We start from the raw sequence: 17,772 nt of genomic DNA, 5'->3' as shown, positions 1-17,772 counted from the left end.
GGGGCTCTGCAGCTTACCTGGCTGCTTCTTGCTCTGACTGAGGGCTGCTGGGAGCAGGGGGTGGGGCTTGTTGCATGTGCCCGCCCCCTGGGCTCTTTACTGCCGGAGCTCCGCTCCTGTGTGCTCCTGCAGGAAATAACCCCTGAGTCTCTCTAAATTCCTGGAGATTTTGGGAGAGGGAGGGTGGGGTTTGGGGATGGGAGGGGCTTCAGCAGGGTATGACGCCATAGAGACCAACTTCCAAAGCAGGCGTTTTCTCCAGGAAAACCGCTCCCTGTTGGTTGGAGACCAGTTGTAATTCTGGGAGATGTCCAACCACTGCCTGGAAGTTGGCGATCCTAGATTGGATGCAGAGTAATCCTGGGACGACGCTGAAGTTTTGGTTTTTGGGGTGGTCAGGGCCTGGGCAAAGCTTTCAGAAAGGTCCGTCGGTCTTCTGGGTTCACTTTAAGCGGTTGTGAGATGTTTGTGCCGTTTCCATGGCGACCTCACTCCCACCCCCATCCTCCACTGAAAGGCAAGAAAGCTGTTCCTGTGTGTTAAACAATTTTCATTGTGAATATTTTAGGCAAAAAATAGAGACTGTGCGGAAAGAGAAAGCGGCAGCGCAGAAAATGGCTGAAAATCTGAAGAAGCAGGTAAGTCCCCCCCCCCGCATAGACTTCTGACTAGAAGGAGAAGAAGAATTGGGTTTATACTCTGCCCTTCGCTACCCAAAGGAGTCTCGGAACAGCTTACAGTCACCTTTCCCTTCCCGTCCCCACAACAGACACCCTGTGAGGCAGGTGGGGCTGAGAGAGCGCTGAGAGAGCTGTGACTGACACAAGGTCACCCAGCTGGCTGCGTGTAGAGGAGTTGGATTCTCCAGAGAACCACTCTTAGCCACGACAAAATCGAGAGCGACAAGGACGATCAGGGGTCTGGAGACCGAGCCCTACGAGGAAAGGCTGAGGGCCCTGGGAATGTTTCGTTTGGAGAAGAGGAGATTGAGGGGGGACACGATTGCTCTCTTTAAATATTTGAAAGGCTGTCATTTGAAGGAGGGCAAGGAGCTGTTCCAGTTGGCAGCAGAGGATAGGACCCGAAGCAACGGGTTTAAATTACATGCAGGAAGGTATTGGCTGGATATTAGGAAAAACTTTTTCACAGTCAGAGTGGTTCAAAGGTGGAATCAGCTGCCGAGGGAGGTGGGTGAGCTCTCCTTTCCTGGCCGCTTTCGAGAAGAGGCTGGACAAATATTTGCCAGAGATGCTCTAGGCTGGTCCTGCATTGGGCAGGGGGTTGGACTACATGGTCTGTATGGCGCCTTCCAACTCTATGATTCTATGACACCAAACTGACTGTGACTAGAGAGATCTGCGTTTAAATCCTCACTGTCCTGTGAAGCTCACGGTGCTCTTGAGCCAATTGCACAGTCTCACCCTACCTCACAAGGTGGTTGTGAGGATAAAGGGACTGGAGAAGACAAGGTATGGCTCCCTTATAGGAGCCTTGTGAGCCAATTTGAATGTATGGATACCCTTGTGGTGATTTAAACTGTGTGAAGATCATTGAAAAGTGAAGTTTGATAAAGAATATATCTCGAAACGAACGCAGATACACTCGAGAAGTGTTCGTCCTGTTCCTGTGCTGTGCATCTTGTTGGCACCTGTTGGAAACAAGAATTAAATAACATCATGAAAAGTTGAATTTTCTACTGAACATCTTTTGTATATTTCAGTTCCCTTAGGGAAGGGGCCAGACGACACTGTAATAAATCGCATTTTTCGATAAGCCTGTCTCATGTAGCCTCTCTTTCGGTCGGGAGATTTTAGATCCCTCCCAGGAAGAGCCCTCCCAGAAAGAGCAACACTGGAAAGGGTTAATGTTCATATAACTATTGCATATAGCCCCGCCCCCTTCAGTTTCTGCTGCAGAAACTCTCTGGTTTGACATCAGTCCCTGCTTTTTTGCTGTTTTTCCCTCCATTGGAAATAATGGAGGATGGGGGCACTTTCTTTGGGGGCCCATAGAATTAGGCTCCCTGGTCCAATCTTTTTGGAATTTAGGAAGTCTTTTGAGTAGAGGCACCAGAACCTACACTGAAACTTCAGAGCCTCTATCTCAAAAAAATAGACACCCCCCCCATACCCCCGGATAGATTCCCCATTTGGTGTAGTTAAGTGTTCAGACTCTAATCTGGGAGAACCAGGTTTGATTCCCCACTCCTCCACTTGCAACTCCTGGATGACCTTGGGCAAACCATAGTTCTGTCAGAGCTGTTCTCTCAAGGACAGTTATGGAAAGAGCTCTCTCAGCCCCACCTACCTCCCAGGGTGTCTGTTGTGGGGAGGGGAAGGAAAAGGAGTTTGTAAGCTGCTCTGAGACTCCGATTGAAGGATGGGGTATAAATCTAATCTCTTCTTCTCTTCATTATAGCCTATGGGGATCATTGACTGTAATGGTCCACATAGGCTATAATGGAACCGAAGGCATTTAAAGGTGTTGCAGTCCCTTTAAATGTGTTTGTGACGCCTCAGCTTGACCCAGAATGGCATTTAAACAGAGTGCACTCTCTTTAAATGCCATTTAACTGCAGTTACCCTGTTTTCCTGAATAATCCTGAATTATTCAGGATTATCCGGGATTGGCTATGCTCGATAAAAAATTCACGCCCCTCTACATCCAGCTGAAAGAATAGCTGATAAATACCAACAAGGTATTTATCCTTTTGTGTATGCATCCTTCAACTTCTATATATGTCGTACCTCAGAGGGGGTCAGTTATGATTCTGTAGCATCAGAGCCTGCTGGTGGGAAGAGGAAGCTGATACAAGAGTAGGGAAGGGCAGTGACCATCTCCTTGAGTCTGCATCGTATCCCAAACCACTCCATGGGCTCCCCCTCCCCATGGAATAACTCCATCAGTAAAGCTTTACTCCACATCCCCAGTCCCGTGTACATCCTAGGAAAACATGAGTTCTTTGATTCTGCTGATTTCCCAACCAGCTCTTGTTCTCCAATCAGGTGTCGGAATTGAAAGCCAGGAATCAGCAGCTGGAAGCAGAAAATACAGGTCTGGGCCAGAATAATTCCCCCAACCAGGCGGACATGGAAGATCTTAACCAGCAGTTGCTGAGGGCACTCCGGCAGAGAGAGAGAGAGTCCGGGAAGTGTGTACCAGAAGAATGGGGGAGAGAGCGCTCTCGACTCAAGGAAGAACTGGACAACTTTAAAATTCAGGTAATGATAAGTGAATACAAGTGGAGCTGAGTACTGCCAGGTTCAAATCTCACTTTGGCCATGAACCTACCAGATGCCCTTGGGTAAGCCATGACTTCTTTCTGGGCTTGAACTTCTTCTCAAATCAGCAATATGGGGCCATAAAAGTTGCCATCCATAGAGGGTTTCACATTTCATCCCCTCCAGGTCTCTAGAAGCTGACCTTGAAGTAAAGGGCATGTGAGCATATGAAGCTCCTGGACCATCAGGCCATTGGCTCATCTGACTCCATATTGCCTGCTCTGATTGGCAGTCGCTATCCAGGATCTTGGTCAATGAAAACTCTTTTCCCATGGGAGAGGCCGTGGTTCAGTGGTGGAATAGAAAGACCATAGCTGAGCAGTACCGTATCTACTTCATATGCAGAAGGTCTCAGGTTCAATCCCTGGCCTCCCCAGTTAGAAGGACCTCTGCCTGAGACCTTGGAGAGCCACTGCCAGTCTGACTAGACAGCACCAACCTTGTTGGACCAAGGGCCTGATTCAGGATAAAGGCAGCTTCATGTGTTCATACCTGGTATCTGAGACCCTTGAGCTGGAGGTGCTAGGGATTGCTTCTGGGACCTTCTGCATATATAGCTGATTTAGTTCAAATCAAGATGAGAAAGTCCATCTTTCCTCTGTGCATGTCACACCCTACTCAACACATAGTCGCTCTCCTGCTCACCCACAATGCATTACAAAACCTGTTAGCAGGTTCCTCCCTGGGCCTTCACGCCCTATTTCACTTCTTGGGCCTTCCCTTCACTATTTGGGAGTAGAATTTCCTGGGGCATCTCTTTCTGCCTGACATGAGGCATGGGGTTCTGTTACTACTTATTATGCCATCCGTTGTCTTATGGCTTTATTGTTTTTAGTAGTAGCAAAGCCCGTTGTAAAATCAATACAACGAGCTCTAGAAAGATGTCGGCCTCGGCCTCCCCGCCAAATGGCAATGCTCCTCTGCCTGCCAGCAACTCACCAGGCTCGCAGGGCGGTGCAGTGACAGGTGAGGATGGGGCCGACTGAGGGAGTGCCTGCAGCAGCAGCGCATCTTTGCCGGGGGAAGGGGCGGCAGGCAGAGACAGGGGGTAGCGGCAAGGCATGGGCAGGCAGCGGCGGCACAGCAATTGGAGGCAAGGCAGAAGCTTTGGCTGCCAGCTGTGTAGCTGCTGGCCGCTTGGCCTGCAGGTGTCCAACAGGTCGAGCGGCGCCTCCCTGGCACTCTCCTCTGGCGGGGCGGGCCAGCGCTCAGCCTCATTTCCCCAGCTCGGAGCAGCAAGGAAGGGTCCCACTTTGGCCGGGGGCTCATCCATTGCAGCGGAGGTGAGACCTGAGGCACCAACAGCTGCTCCTCCAGGCCTTGCACATGGCCACTGACGCCCCGCTCCCCTGAATGGCTGCTCGTGGCAACCGCCACTGCCTGCACAGGAAGAGCCATTGCGACCAACAATGACACAAGCCTCAGCCTTCTCAGCCTCCGCTCGCCAGAGCATCCATCCTGCCCATCACCTCAGACAATACTGAGGCCAAGGTGCTGGCCGCCGCTTCTGTGGGTGGGACTCCAGCAACACAACCACTGGATTGGAACACCGTCGGAGTGACAGGTCAGGGAGCCAAATGCTGTGGGAGCATGTGGAACGTTCAGGAAAGAGTTACCCGAAAACTCAATTATATATAAGGAGAGATTGTTTATGGGTTTTATGTTGTATGCTGCCCTGAGCCCACTTGTGGGATAGGGCGGGGTACAAAGTAAATAAATAATAAATCAATTTTTGTGATTTGTTGATTCCAGTCGTCCGCGCTGGTCTCGTCCTTGGAGGCGGAGCTCTGTCAGCTCCGGGCTGAGGCCTGTGCCATGGAACAGGAGAACCTGTGCCTGAAGCAAGAACTGGAGAAGGTGCAACAGGTGAGGCTCAGTGCAGAGGTTCATTTGCAGAGGAGTAGATCTCCACTACTAGAGGATGGTTGGAAAGGGGGACCTACGTGAAGCTGAGAAGGCCTCTACCCGGAGATCAAACCACGCCGGTATACCATGCACACGCTGGCCTCCGTAGGGGTCCCCAACCTTTCTGAGCTTCTGGGCACCATTGGAATACTGACACAGAGTGGTGGGCACAACTGCAAAATGGCTGCCACAGGAGGCGGGGCCAACCACACAGAGGAAGTCCCCGTGCACGGGAGAAGAGGGATAATTTAAAAACTGCACTGGGAAAGAGGAGTGAGAGAGAATAAAATCAGCACTGTAATGGCAGCTGCAGCTGAATCGATGTTAGAGAGCCAGTTTGGTGTCGGGGTCAAGAGTGGCGGACTCTAATCTGGAAGAAGCGGGTTTGATTCCCCACTTCTCCACATGCAGCTGCTGGTGTGACCTTGGGTCAGTCTCAAGTTCTCTCGGAGCTGGTCTTGAAAGAGCGCTCTCAGCCCCACCTACCTCACAGGGTGTTTGTTGTGGGGATGGGAAGGGGAAGAGAAGGAGATTGTAAGCCACTCTGAGACTCCAAGTGAAGGGCGGGGGATAAATCCAATCTCTTCTTCAGCAACCCTGCTGGGCAAGAGTCCCCCCATGGGCCCCACCCCCTTTCTAAAAATCACTTGGTGGACACCATGAAAGATGTTGGTGAGCACCGGCGCCAGGTTGGGGACCCCTGCCATAGAGGAAGGGCACCCTGCTCACATGTATCAACTGCACTGAAAGGGTTAGAAGGCTACATGCTGGCTATTGGTGAATTTAGGATGCAAACGCGAATGTGGTTCTTGCCTGCTAGAGATGATAAGTTCATCCGCCTCTTCTTGTGAAAAGCATGCAAGGTGTTCGCGTACATGAAATGGATCTATGTCTCTTCCTTGGAGAAGTGGAAGCGGGTAGGAAAAGAGGAAGACCCAAGAAGAAGAAGAGGAAGAGGAAGAGGAAGAAGAGGAGATTGGATTTATATCCCGCCCTTCACTTGGAGTCTCAGAGCGGCTTACAATCTCCTTTCCCTTCCCCTCCCCACAACAGACACCCTGTGAGGTGGGTGGGGCTGAGAGAACTCTGACACAAACTGCTCTTTTTCAAGGACAGCTGTGCCAGAACTATGGCTTGCCCAAGGTCACATCAGCAGGTGCAAGTGGAGGAGTGGGGAAGACGAAGAAGAGAGAAGGGATTGGATTTATACCCCACCCTTCACTCGGAGTCTCAGACCCGTTTACAAACTCCTTTCCCTTCCCCATCCCCACAACAAACACCCTGTGAGGTAGGTGGGGCTGAGAGAGCTCTTTCGAGGACTGCCCTTGAGAGAACAGCCTTGAGGGAATTTGTGACTGACCCAAGGTCAAGCCAGCAGCTGCATGTGAAGGAGGAGTGGGGGAATCAAACCCGGTTCTCCCATATTAGTGTCCACGCTCCTAACCACTACACCGAGCCGGCTCTCAGGTGGATGGACTCCTCAAAGGGGCCACAGCCCTTAGTTCGCAAGACCTGAAAATGGCTGCTGAGGACGGTGCGTTTTCTAGGTTATTCATTCAAATGGGTCGCCATGAGTTGGAAATGCCTTGATGGCACTTACAGAAACACACACATTAAGGGATGATGACTTGCTCAGGTAAGTTAGCATCAGAGAGCCACCGCCCATAGAAGAAGAAGAGGAGGACGAGGAGGAGATTGGATTTATACCCCGCCCTTCACTACCCAAAGGAGTCTCAGAGTGGCTCACAAACTCCTTTCCCTTCGCCTCCCCACAACAGACACCCTGTGAGGCAGGTGGGCCTGAGAGAGCTCTGACAGAAACGGCTCTTTTTCAGGAACAGCTCTGACAGAGCTTGTGACTGACCCAAGGTCATCCAGCCAGGCGCAAGTGGAGGAGTGGGGAATCAAACCCGGTTCTCCCAGATTAGAGTCCGCACACTTAACCACGACACCAAACTGGCTCTCCAACCCTGAAAACCACTAATCTTTAATGTCCTGGTCAGTGTGTCTGTCTGCTATCTCCCCCAAGCCTTCAGAGTGTGGGCATTCTAAATAACCAAATACCTGGATCCATGAGTCAGAGCAACTGAAGCACATTAATTCCCCCCACACACACACACACACAAAGCAAGGACCGAGAGCTTTCTTTCTGGCCAGCCCAATAGCCCTAACACGTGCTACCTATTGGAGGAGAGACCCTAAAACGTCCGGGGCAGGCGTCGCCTGGATAAACTGTGAGCGTTGAAAAGCGTGTGCCTCCCACAGGTGCCCGGGTGCCCAGATCTCTCCGATCTGCAGAATGAGATTTCCAGCGTCATCGTGGAAAACGAGAAGCTCGTGAAAGAGAAGGAGGCCCTCAGTGAAGAGTTGAACAGAGCCGCGGAGAAGGTGAGGGATGCCAATCACGCTTCCCTATCTGCCTTCAGTTGCAGACGGTGCTCTTATTTACCTAATGCATAGGATCATACAATCGCGCGAAGTTGGAAGGGGCCATAGAGGACATCTAGTCCAACCCTCTGCTCAGTGCAGGATCAGCCGAGACTGAGCATCCCTGACAAGTCTTTGTCCGGACGCTGCTTAGAGACTGCCAGGGAGGGGGAGCTCACCACCACCAGCGCTCCCTCTCAGCTGAGTGGGTGTGAGCTACCCACAGTTTTTGAGCCTCCGGCTCACACGTTTTTGTCTTCGCTCAGGAAGGAGGGCTCCAGAGCAGACTGGAGCAGACTGATTGGTGCGGCAGCCAAATCGCCTGCTCACAACTTCAGTGCCAGGAGCTCACAAAGTTGAATCTTTGCCCACAGGACTCCACAGCTTAATGGGAGCCTTGACCGTCCGCCACCCTTCCTGCAACGGTCCTCTGAGGGAGGTTATGCAGAGAGGGAGTGACCGGCAGTGTCCCCTCTAAGCTGAGTTAGTGTGAGCTAGCTCACAATTTTTTAGCCTCCAGCTCACACACTTTTGCCTTGGCTCAGAAAGGAGGGCTCCAGAGCTAACTGATTTATGCAGGAGCCAAATCACTGGCTCACAACTTTAAAGCCAGTAACTCACAGAGCAGAATTTTTGCTCACAAGACTCCACAGCTTAGAGGGAACATTGGTGACCAGCCCAAGGTTACCTAATATGTTTTCAGGGCAGAGAGGGAATTAGAACCCAGGGTCGCCAGATCCTCATCCAACACTCTAAGTGCACTAGTTTTGAATCCAGTAGCACCTTAGAGACCTGAGGTGTAATCTTTTACCCTGCAAAATCTTGTTGGCCTCTAAGAGGTACCCTCAGGAGGTCCACCAGTAGGGCCAGAACTCCAGAAGCCCTCCCATTGTTGCCCCCCAAGCACCAAGAAGACAGAGCATTATTGCCCCAGACATAAGAACATCAGAGAAGTCATGTTGGATCAGGCCAGTGGCCCATCCGGTCCAACACTCTGTGTCACACAGTGGCCAAAACCCAGGCGCCATCAGGAGGTCCAGCAGTGGGCCCAGAAGCCCTCCCACTGTGGCCCACCAAGCACCAAGAAGACAGAGCATCCCCAGACATAAGGATGTAAGAGAAGCCGTGCTGGATTGAGCCAGCAGCCCATCCGGTCCAACACTCTGTGTCACACAGTGGCCAAAACCGAGGTGTCCTCAGGAGGTCCACCAGAAGGGCCAGAACTCCAGAAGCCCTCCCACTGTGGCCCCCCAAGCACCAAGAAGACACAGCATTATTGACCCAGATATAAGAACCTAAGGAAAGTCATGTTGGATCGGGCCAATGGCCCATCTGGTCCAACTCCCTGTGTCACACAGTGGCCAAAACCCAGGGGCCATCAGGAGGTCCACCAGTGGGGCCAGAACTCCAGAAGCCCTCCCACTGTGGCCCCCCAAGCACCAAGAAGACACAGCATTATTGACCCAGATATAAGAACCTAAGGGAAGTCATGTTGGATCGGGCCAATGGCCCCATCTGGTCCAACTCCCTGTGTCACACAGTGGCCAAAACCCAGGGGCCATCAGGAGGTCCACCAGTGGGGCCAGAACTCCAGAAGCCCTCCTGCTATTTCCCCCCATGCACCAAGAATACAAAGTCTCACTGTCCCAGAAAGAAGTGTGACCTTCCAAACACCATAAAACAAAACAAGCTTTTCATACCTCCCAGTAAGCCAAACGAGAACATCTTTTTTCCATTCTAGGCAGCAAAAGTGGCCTTCTTGGAGAACCTGGTTGCTTCCTTGAAGCAGGAAAAGGGCTCCTGGGAGCACCAGACGCAAGCACTGAAAACACAAATGGCGGCATCGCAAGACAAGGTGCGTCGTTTCATTTCCGTTCTCAGAATTGTCTGGCCTACCTCTCCACCTATTGATCCACCCGCCCGTTAGAAAGTTTCAAAGAGAGACACCGGTATAAAATTGCTGAGCTTGAATTTCATCACCAAATTGCATTTGCCAGAATGTGGCTCAGAGGTTAAGAAGGTCTGTAGTTCGGGGGTTCGAGACGGAGTGAGCTCCCGTCTCTGGCTCCAGCTCTTGCCAACCAAGCAGTTCAAAAGCAAGAAAACTGCAAGTAGATAAATAGGTACTGCTTTGGTGGGAAGGTCACAGCGTTCCGTGCGCCTCGGCGTCTAGTCATGCCGGCCACGTGACTTCGGAGACGTCTTCGGACAGCGCTGGCTCTTCGGCTTGGAAACGGAGATGAGCACACACACCCCTCAGAGTCGGACTCGACTGGCTTTCGAGCGAGGGAAACCTAACTTGTACTTGGCAAGCTGGACTTCTCTATCACTTCAGGGATCCAGTGAGCACCAGAAGGAGCCCAGACTTGGATAGCCCAGGCGAGTCTGATCTGGGAAGCTATGCGGGCTCAGCCTTAGTTATTACTTGGATGGGAGACCACCAAGGAAGCCCAGGGTCGCTACACAGAGGCAGGTGATGGCAAACCAACTCTGGACACCTCTCGCCTTGAAATCTCAGCTGCTGAGCAGGGCCGGCCCCGGTTAGTACTCGGATAGGAGGCCGCCAAGGAAGCCCAGGGTTGCTATGCAGAGGCAGGCGACGGCAGACCACCTCTGCTTGTCTGGCCTGACCTGGATGGCCCAGGCTAGCCCGATCTGGTCAGACCTCTGAAGCTAAGCAGGGTCGGCCCTGGGTAGTACTTAGAAGGGAGACTAACCAAGGCCGGGGGGTCACTATGCAGAGGCAGGCAATGGCACCGGACCTCTGAATGTCTGTTGCATGGTGCACGTCAGCAGGGCTATTTTTGGGCAGGAACGCACAGGAACGGAGTTCCGGCTGGCTCCCGAGTTGGCCACGCCCAGCAGGAACTCATTAGCATAATAGGCCACACCCAACAGCAGACACTCATTCGGATTGGCTACATTAGGGGTGTGTGGCCTAACATGCAAAGGAGTCCCTGCTACAAAAAAGCCCTGGGTTTTGACAACAAACAAGGTAAACAGAATAACAAGCAAAAGGTGGGTGTGGCTGGATGAGCACACTTCTGGTAACATGGGGGAGCGGCCTAATGTGCTAATGAGCGGTGCTGTCAGGGGTGTGGACTAATATGCTAATGAGTTCCTGCTGTTGGGTGTGGCCTATTATGCTAATGAGTTCCCGCTGGGCTTTTTCTACAAAAAGAGCCCTGCACATCAGCATGAACATAACAATAACCAGACCCTTCTCCATAACGGCATCCAGTGTTCCCTCTAAGCTGAGTTAGCGTGAGCTAGCTCACAGTTTTTTTAGCCTCCGGCTCACACGTTTTTGCCTTCGCTCAGGCAGGAGGGCTCCAGAGCAAACTGATTTACGCAGCAGCCCAATCGCTCGCTCACAACTTTAATGCCAGGAGCTCACCAAGTGGAATTTTTGCTCACAAGACTCCACAGCTTAGAGGGAGCATTGATGGCATCGTGTCCTTTTACCCATCTCAGGGTTACCGTGCGGGTCGAGAGACCTTAGATACAACAGGAGACATTCATGACCTTCATCTATAGATGTTGTGTCTTGGAGATGGTACGTTTTTGCTCAGGGAATGAAAACAGAGATCACCTCCCGGGCACTGCCTGTCTTTCAGGAGGCAGCATTAACCACACTGCAATGGGATAGAATCAAAGTTGATGTATTCTATTTGTTTTGTATGTTGTACTGAATGTTTTTAAATGTTTTATGTTTTGGGCATTGGCCCCATCTGTACGCCAGCCTGAGCCCATTCGCGGGGAGGGCGGGTTATAAATTTAAATAAATAAATAAAATGTACCTTATACATGGGAGCTGCGGTGGCTCAAGTGGTTAAGACGCTGAACTGCAGGCTGTGGAAGGTCAGTAGTTCAGCAGCTCGAGACCCGGGTGCCGCATGATGGAGTGAGCTCCCATCTCTAGTTCCAGCTCCTGCCAACCTAGCAGTTCAAAAGCAAGAAATTGCAAGTAGATAAATAGGTACCACTTCAGTGGGAAGGTAACAGCGTTCCATGCGCCTTGGTGTTTAGTCATGCCGGCCACATGACCACGGAAACGTCTTCGGACAGCGCTGGCTCTTCGGCTTTGAAACAGAATTGAGCACCGCAACCCTAGAGTCGGATTCGACTGGCTTTCGAGCAAGGAAACCTTTACCTTTACCTTTTACCTTATACATAAATGTCCAAGTCTCCCTAAGCACCCAAATCTGCCACACTGACATCTTGTCATTTCACAGGTTTTTGGCCCCACTGTTTGCAAAAAGCATAGCTGTCTTTCTTCTATCTCCCTACCCCCACACTTCTTCCAGTACATGGAGGTGTACCTTCAAGAGAATGATTTGAAATTGGTAAAGCTAGTAGTAATGTATCCAAAAGGACCATCCAGTGAGCTTGAACCCTGCCGCTCTCAGCTCTCTGCTGGGGTGGTGTTGTCTTTCACCTGCGTGTTAGTGTCACGGGCTGGGGTGCCAGTCAAAGGGAGTCCAGAACAAGCCAAGGTCAGGAACCAAGAAGACAGTGCAAAGTCCAAAAACCCAAGCTGAGGTCAGGAGCCAGAAACAAAGAACCAAGTCCAAATCACTAACCAGAAACATAGTCCAAAGCCAATTAGCCAGCTGCACGATCACCCAGGCTCCTGTTAGAACTCTGGGCTAGCCGAGCGTCTCCCCTGTAGCCTGGCCTCTCTTCACCTGCTTGCTAAGTTTTGCCACAGTCGCTCCCTTAAACGAGTCACATGTGGGGGAGAGTCAGGAGGGCTTTCAGCTTGCAGTTCTTCCTTCTTATCTGGGTCAGGTGTGAAGGCTGCTGTTGCAGGCACTGCCAGCTATCCTCCTCTGCTGCTTCAGAGGGGCCAGCTGTGGTTTCTGTAGGCTCTATCAGCTCATCATCATCCATGCCCATGACAGTTACATCCAGAATTTTGCTGACGCTGTACAGAATGAACTTTCAGCTACAACAGACTAACACGGCTACCTCTCTGGAACGTTTAGATGTCCAGACTCAAGTCAGACTTCAGGGTGGCTCAGCAGGAGAATGACGCTCTGAAGCAGGAAGTGATGTCACTACACAAGCAACTGCAGACTGCAAATGATAAGGTAGCTCCTTAATTGAAGGGGTGTGCACTTAAAAAAATTGTTATAATTTTGTTTCATTATTTCAGAAAAGGTATGATTATTGTTTTCTCAGAATTTCAGAAGCATTAGTATCGTTTCCAAAATCTGTCTCAAGTGCATTTTTTTCAGTCTCGGGAATAACAGTTAATTGTAGAACCTGGCCGTCTACTGCCCCACTGAAAACTAAGAATGGTAGACCTGGTTTTGGACTTCAAAGACCAGGCCTACTTCCACTGTTTTCAGCAGGTGATAGACCTGCCATTGTGGCTAGGCCTACCATTCATTGAATACAGCCGAAATAACTTGGGGGGGGATCAAAAATTTGGGGAATGCCTTGCTTTATTGTAGGTATTTCTGATCCAAAATTGAATAAGGAATGTCAGGCAGAGTTTCAGATAGGAAAGATCCAAATGCATATCCTTATTTCAGTTACTTTATTTTCCCCTTTCCACTTTTTCTACACCATGTATATGTTAAGGGAGTTTATGTTAGGGGAGTTTTCAAAACTCTAGTACTTACCCCCCCCTTCTCCGAGTTCAGTCTTGGAGAGAAACGATCCACTCAAGACCAGATCATGCTAGTGTCATGGACCAGCCAGGGCTCTGTGACAGTGAGGACTCCTCAGAGGAGGAGGAGCCCCAGAGTCGACAGAAGCCGACCAGCAGGGAAATGTGGTGTAGGCATGGCCAGACTTGCAGCCAATAGCTAGTTCAGAATCACCTCCACTCTCCAGCTCTGATTTAGCAGGCAAAAGTCAGTTGCCTGCCCCCAGCCCTCCAGAATCAGCTGCACCCTTGGAATGCTGCAGAAGAAGGCTGAGAATGGATTTACAGGCTAAGTGGCAAAGTGCATGCCTCCTGGCTCAACATCAGCTGCCTGCTTATAGTGGAGATGAATCTCCAGGATTGTTCCTAAGAAACTGGCTGTATGAATGATGTTTTGGCATGCGGCTATAAAGTCTCCTGAGAGACACTTTTGGGTGTTGACACTGCCTTGATTTATTCCTGGAAACCTGACCTCTGACTGCACAATACTGGGAAACCTCCTCTGGCCTGATTATTTTTTGGAAATTAGAGAGTACAGCTAGCGTACTGAACAAAATTTGAACTACACTTCAGGTAGTGAAGGGCGGGGTATAAATCCAATCTCCTCTTCTTCTTCTTCAGAATCGGGTTCTGGAACTGGCCACGCATTCCACAGGGCTGCAGAGCCAGCAGAAGAAGCTGTGCTGGGAGGAACTGGACCAGTTGGTCAAGCAAGAGCAGCAGCTCTTGAGGCAGGAGAACGAGAGGCTCCAGCGGGACGTCCAGAGCGCCAAGGCGGAGCTCGCTCATTCCAGGGAGAAGGTAAGCAATGCGCGTTCGGGACGGTAATCGTGCCCTTTCACATCAGGGGCGATCTCGCTCTGTCTCTATCACATGAAGAACGTAAGGCCTTATAGCTGAGTTTTCCATATGTACCTAGTTTCTTTAAAAAGCACTTTGCACATGCTCTGTCCTGAAGAAGAAGAGATTGGGTTTATACCCCGCCAGTGTTCCCTCTAAGCTGAGTTGGCGTGAGCTAGTTCGCTGTTTTTTAGCCTCCGGCTCACACCTTTTTGCCTTAGCTCAGGACGGATGTGCCTCCAGAGCAAACTAATTTATGCAGCAGCCAAATCGCTCACTCACAAATTTAATGCCAGCAGCTCACGAAGTAGAATTTTTGCCCACAGAATTCCACAGCTTCGAGGGAACACTGTACCCCACCCTTCACTACCTGAAGGAGTCTCAGAGCAACTTACCATCTCCTTTCCCTCCCCCTCCCCATAACAGACACCCTGTGATGTAAGCGGGGCTGAGAGAGATCTTTCGAGAACATCTCTGGGAGAACTTGTGACTGACCCAAGGTCACACCAGCAGCTGCATGTGGAGGAGGAGTGGGGAATCAAACCTGGTTCTCCCAGATTAGAGTCCGCGCTTTTTACCACTACACCAAAGTGGCTCTCTGGTTGCCAGCCTCCAGGTGGGGCCAGGAGATCTTTTGGAATTACACCTGATGTCCAGACTACGGAGATCAGTTCCCCTGGAGAAAATGGCAGCTTTGGAAGGCGGGTTCTAGGGCACTGTACCCCACTGAGGTCCCTCCGCTCTCCAAACCCCGCCTTCCCCAGGCTCCGCCCCCAAATCTCCATGGATTTTCCACTCAAGAGTGGCAACTCTGCCCTGTTTGCATATTAGCAGGGCCGCTGGGATGGGTCAGGCAAATGTCTTGAAACGAGGGAGTTAGAGAACTGCAGGGCTTGCTCACCTTGTGGTGAGATTTCTCTGCAGAAACCTGCTTTGGTCAACTTATTTCAAGTTCTTTGGCAACGGACCGTTTCTGTAAGATCAATCGAAGCGTGTAAATCTGCAGTTTTGTGAGCTGTCCGTTGCTCGGTGGCTACAGTTATCAAAGGCATGGCCAATAGATTTTAAAAAGCGGTTTATCACCTTCCCTGAACCTTAGCTGAGGCAAGACAGTCGAAGAAGTGGGAACCTGGGAGGGTGTTAAGCCTCCCACTCTTGCTGGAGTCAGTTGGTCCCTCGTGGGTTCCGGGGCCTAGGGGGTCGTTTTAGACCCAGCCCTTTTACTGGAGACACAAGCAAAAATTGTGGGGGGGGGGGGTGCATCAGTTACATCCAGGGGTCATTTCGTAGAAAAAGAGGTGCAGGAGCTCATTAGCATGACTTATTAGCATAACTTATTTGCATATGCCACGCCCCCTGACATCACCGGAAGTGTGTCAGAAGGCAACACCCACCGCTCAGGCTCCATTGGACTCTTTTGGATTGCTAGCTATTGGGGGGGGGGAACGTGCAGATCTGTCCTCGCAGCGGAGGGAGAGCTTGTACCTGAATAAACCTTGGTCTTAATCGTCCCACTGGACTGTTTTGGACCGGGGGGCTCTGCAACTTACCTGGCTGCTTCTTGCTCGGACTGAGGGCTGCTGGGAGCAGGGGGTGGGGCTTGTTGCATGTGCCCGCCTCCTGGGCTCTTTACTGCCGGAGCTCCGCTCCTGTGCACTCCTGCAGGAAATGACCCCTGGTTGCATCCAAGTTTGAAGCTGGTCCCCTTCTTGGCCTCAGTGAATCTGGCCATGCCGGCCCATGCCACGTTAACCTCAAGGCCTAGACTCCTGCAGCAAACTGTACCTGGGACTGCCCTGGAAGACAACTCGGGAACTTCAGCTTCAGCATCCACCCCTTATTGGCTGCCTGCTGATTAATATGCCTATTTGGTGAGAGAGAGCCAGTTTGGTGTCGTGGTTAGGAGCACGGACTCTAATCTGGGAGAACCAGGTTTGATTCCCCACTCTTCTACTGGCAACTGCTGGATGTCCTTGGGCAAGCCATAGTTCTGGCAGAGCTGTTCTCTCAAGGGCAGTCCTCGAAAGAGCTCTCTCAGCCCCACCTGCCTCACAGGGTGTCTGTTGTGGGGAGGGGAAGGGAAAGGAGTTTGTAAGCCACTCTGAGACTCCTTCGGGTAGTGAAGAGCGGGGTATAAATCCAATTTCTTCTTCTTCTTCTATTTTGAGAATTCTGTACTGGTTGCTGGCTTGTTTCTGACTTCAATTCGGGGTGCTGGTTTGTTACCGCTAAAGTCCTTTTCGGCTTGGGATGCACATACTTGCAGGGCTACATTGCCCAGTATCAACTGATGCAACAGCTCCGGACCTCTGACTGGCACCAGGTGCCATCAGGAGGTCCACCAGTGGGGCCAGAACTCCAGAAGCCCTCCCACTGTGGCTCCCCAAGCACCAAGAACACAGAGCATCACTGCCCCAGACATAAGAACATAAGAGAAGCCGTGTTGGATCAAGCTAGTGGCCCATCCAGTCCAACACTCTGAGTCACAAGGGGGGCCAAAACCCAGGGGCCATCAGGAGGTCCACCAGCAGGGCCAGAACTCCAGAAGCCCTCCCGCTGTTGCACCCCCAAGCACCAAGGAGACAGAGCATCCCTTGCCCCAGACATAAGAATATAAGAGAAGCCAATGTTGGATCAGGCCAATGGCCCATCCAGTCCAACACTCTGAGTCACAAGGGGGGCCAAAACCCAGGGGCCATCAGGAGGTCCACCAGCAGGGCCAGAACTCCAGAAGCCCTCCCGCTGTTGCACCCCCAGGCACCAAGGAGACAGAGCATCCCTTGCCCCAGACATAAGAATATAAGAGAAGCCATGTTGGATCAGGCCAATGGCCCATCCAGTCCAACACTCTGAGTCACAAGGGTGGCCAAAACCCAGGGGCCATCAGGAGGTCCACCAGTGGAGCCAGAACTCCAGAAGCCCTCCCACTGTTGCACCCCCAAGCACCAAGGAGACAGAGCATCCCTTGCCCCAGACATAAGAATATAAGAGAAGCCAATGTTGGATCAGGCCAATGGCCCATCCAGTCTAACACTCTGTCACACAGTGGCCAAAACCCAGGGGCCATCAGGAGGTCCACCAGCACGGCCAGAACTCCAGGAGCCCTCCCGCTGTTGCACCCCCAAGCACCAAAGAGACAGAGCATCCCTTGCCCCAGACATAAGAATATAAGAGAAGCCATGTTGGATCAGGCCAATGGCCCATCCAGTCCAACACTCTGAGTCACAAGGGTGGCCAAAACCCAGAGGCCATCAGGAGGTCCACCAGTGGAGCCAGAACTCCAGAAGCCCTCCCACTGTTGCCCACTCCCCAAGCACCAAGGAGACAGAGCATCCCTTTCCCAGACAGAGCGTTCCATCTATACATGTCCAGCAGCACCTTAGACACCGGCAAAATTTTGGAGGTATGAGCTTTCAAGAGTCAAAGCTTCCTTCAGCAAGTGCTACTGGACTTGAATCTTAATGAAGAGAGCAGCAGACAGTTGGTTTTTAAAAAAAAAATACTGAATTGCAGCCAAAAAGAATGCTTTGCTGGTTCTCCTTGGCGATTGCCTAACTGTTATGTACTGAGCCTGAACCGTGCCTGGAAAGTGACTAAGCTTGTACACCAGAACAATAGATAGCCGGGATTCTGGAATGGAGCTATAGAGCAGGAGTTGTAATG

At 51.4% G+C, this 17,772-nt stretch overlaps 1 protein-coding gene across 1 annotated transcript in view; it reads left to right on the top strand.

Moving 5' to 3' along the window:
- NIN (ninein) overlaps window positions 1-17,772 on the top strand; it is a 141,506-nt gene that overhangs the window by 96,822 nt on the left and 26,912 nt on the right. The window contains exons 18-24 of the mRNA XM_015420614.1: window positions 569-638; window positions 3,006-3,221; window positions 5,034-5,147; window positions 7,452-7,574; window positions 9,355-9,468; window positions 12,602-12,706; window positions 13,891-14,070. Coding sequence (XP_015276100.1) covers window positions 569-638; window positions 3,006-3,221; window positions 5,034-5,147; window positions 7,452-7,574; window positions 9,355-9,468; window positions 12,602-12,706; window positions 13,891-14,070 — 922 coding nt within the window. The remainder of the gene's footprint in view (window positions 1-568; window positions 639-3,005; window positions 3,222-5,033; window positions 5,148-7,451; window positions 7,575-9,354; window positions 9,469-12,601; window positions 12,707-13,890; window positions 14,071-17,772) is intronic.

This window comes from Gekko japonicus, unplaced genomic scaffold, assembly GCF_001447785.1.
Source record: "Gekko japonicus isolate JY-2015 unplaced genomic scaffold, Gekko_japonicus_V1.1 scaffold908, whole genome shotgun sequence".
NCBI lineage: Eukaryota > Metazoa > Chordata > Lepidosauria > Squamata > Gekkonidae > Gekko > Gekko japonicus.
This window is presented reverse-complemented; position numbering and strand designations above follow the sequence as displayed.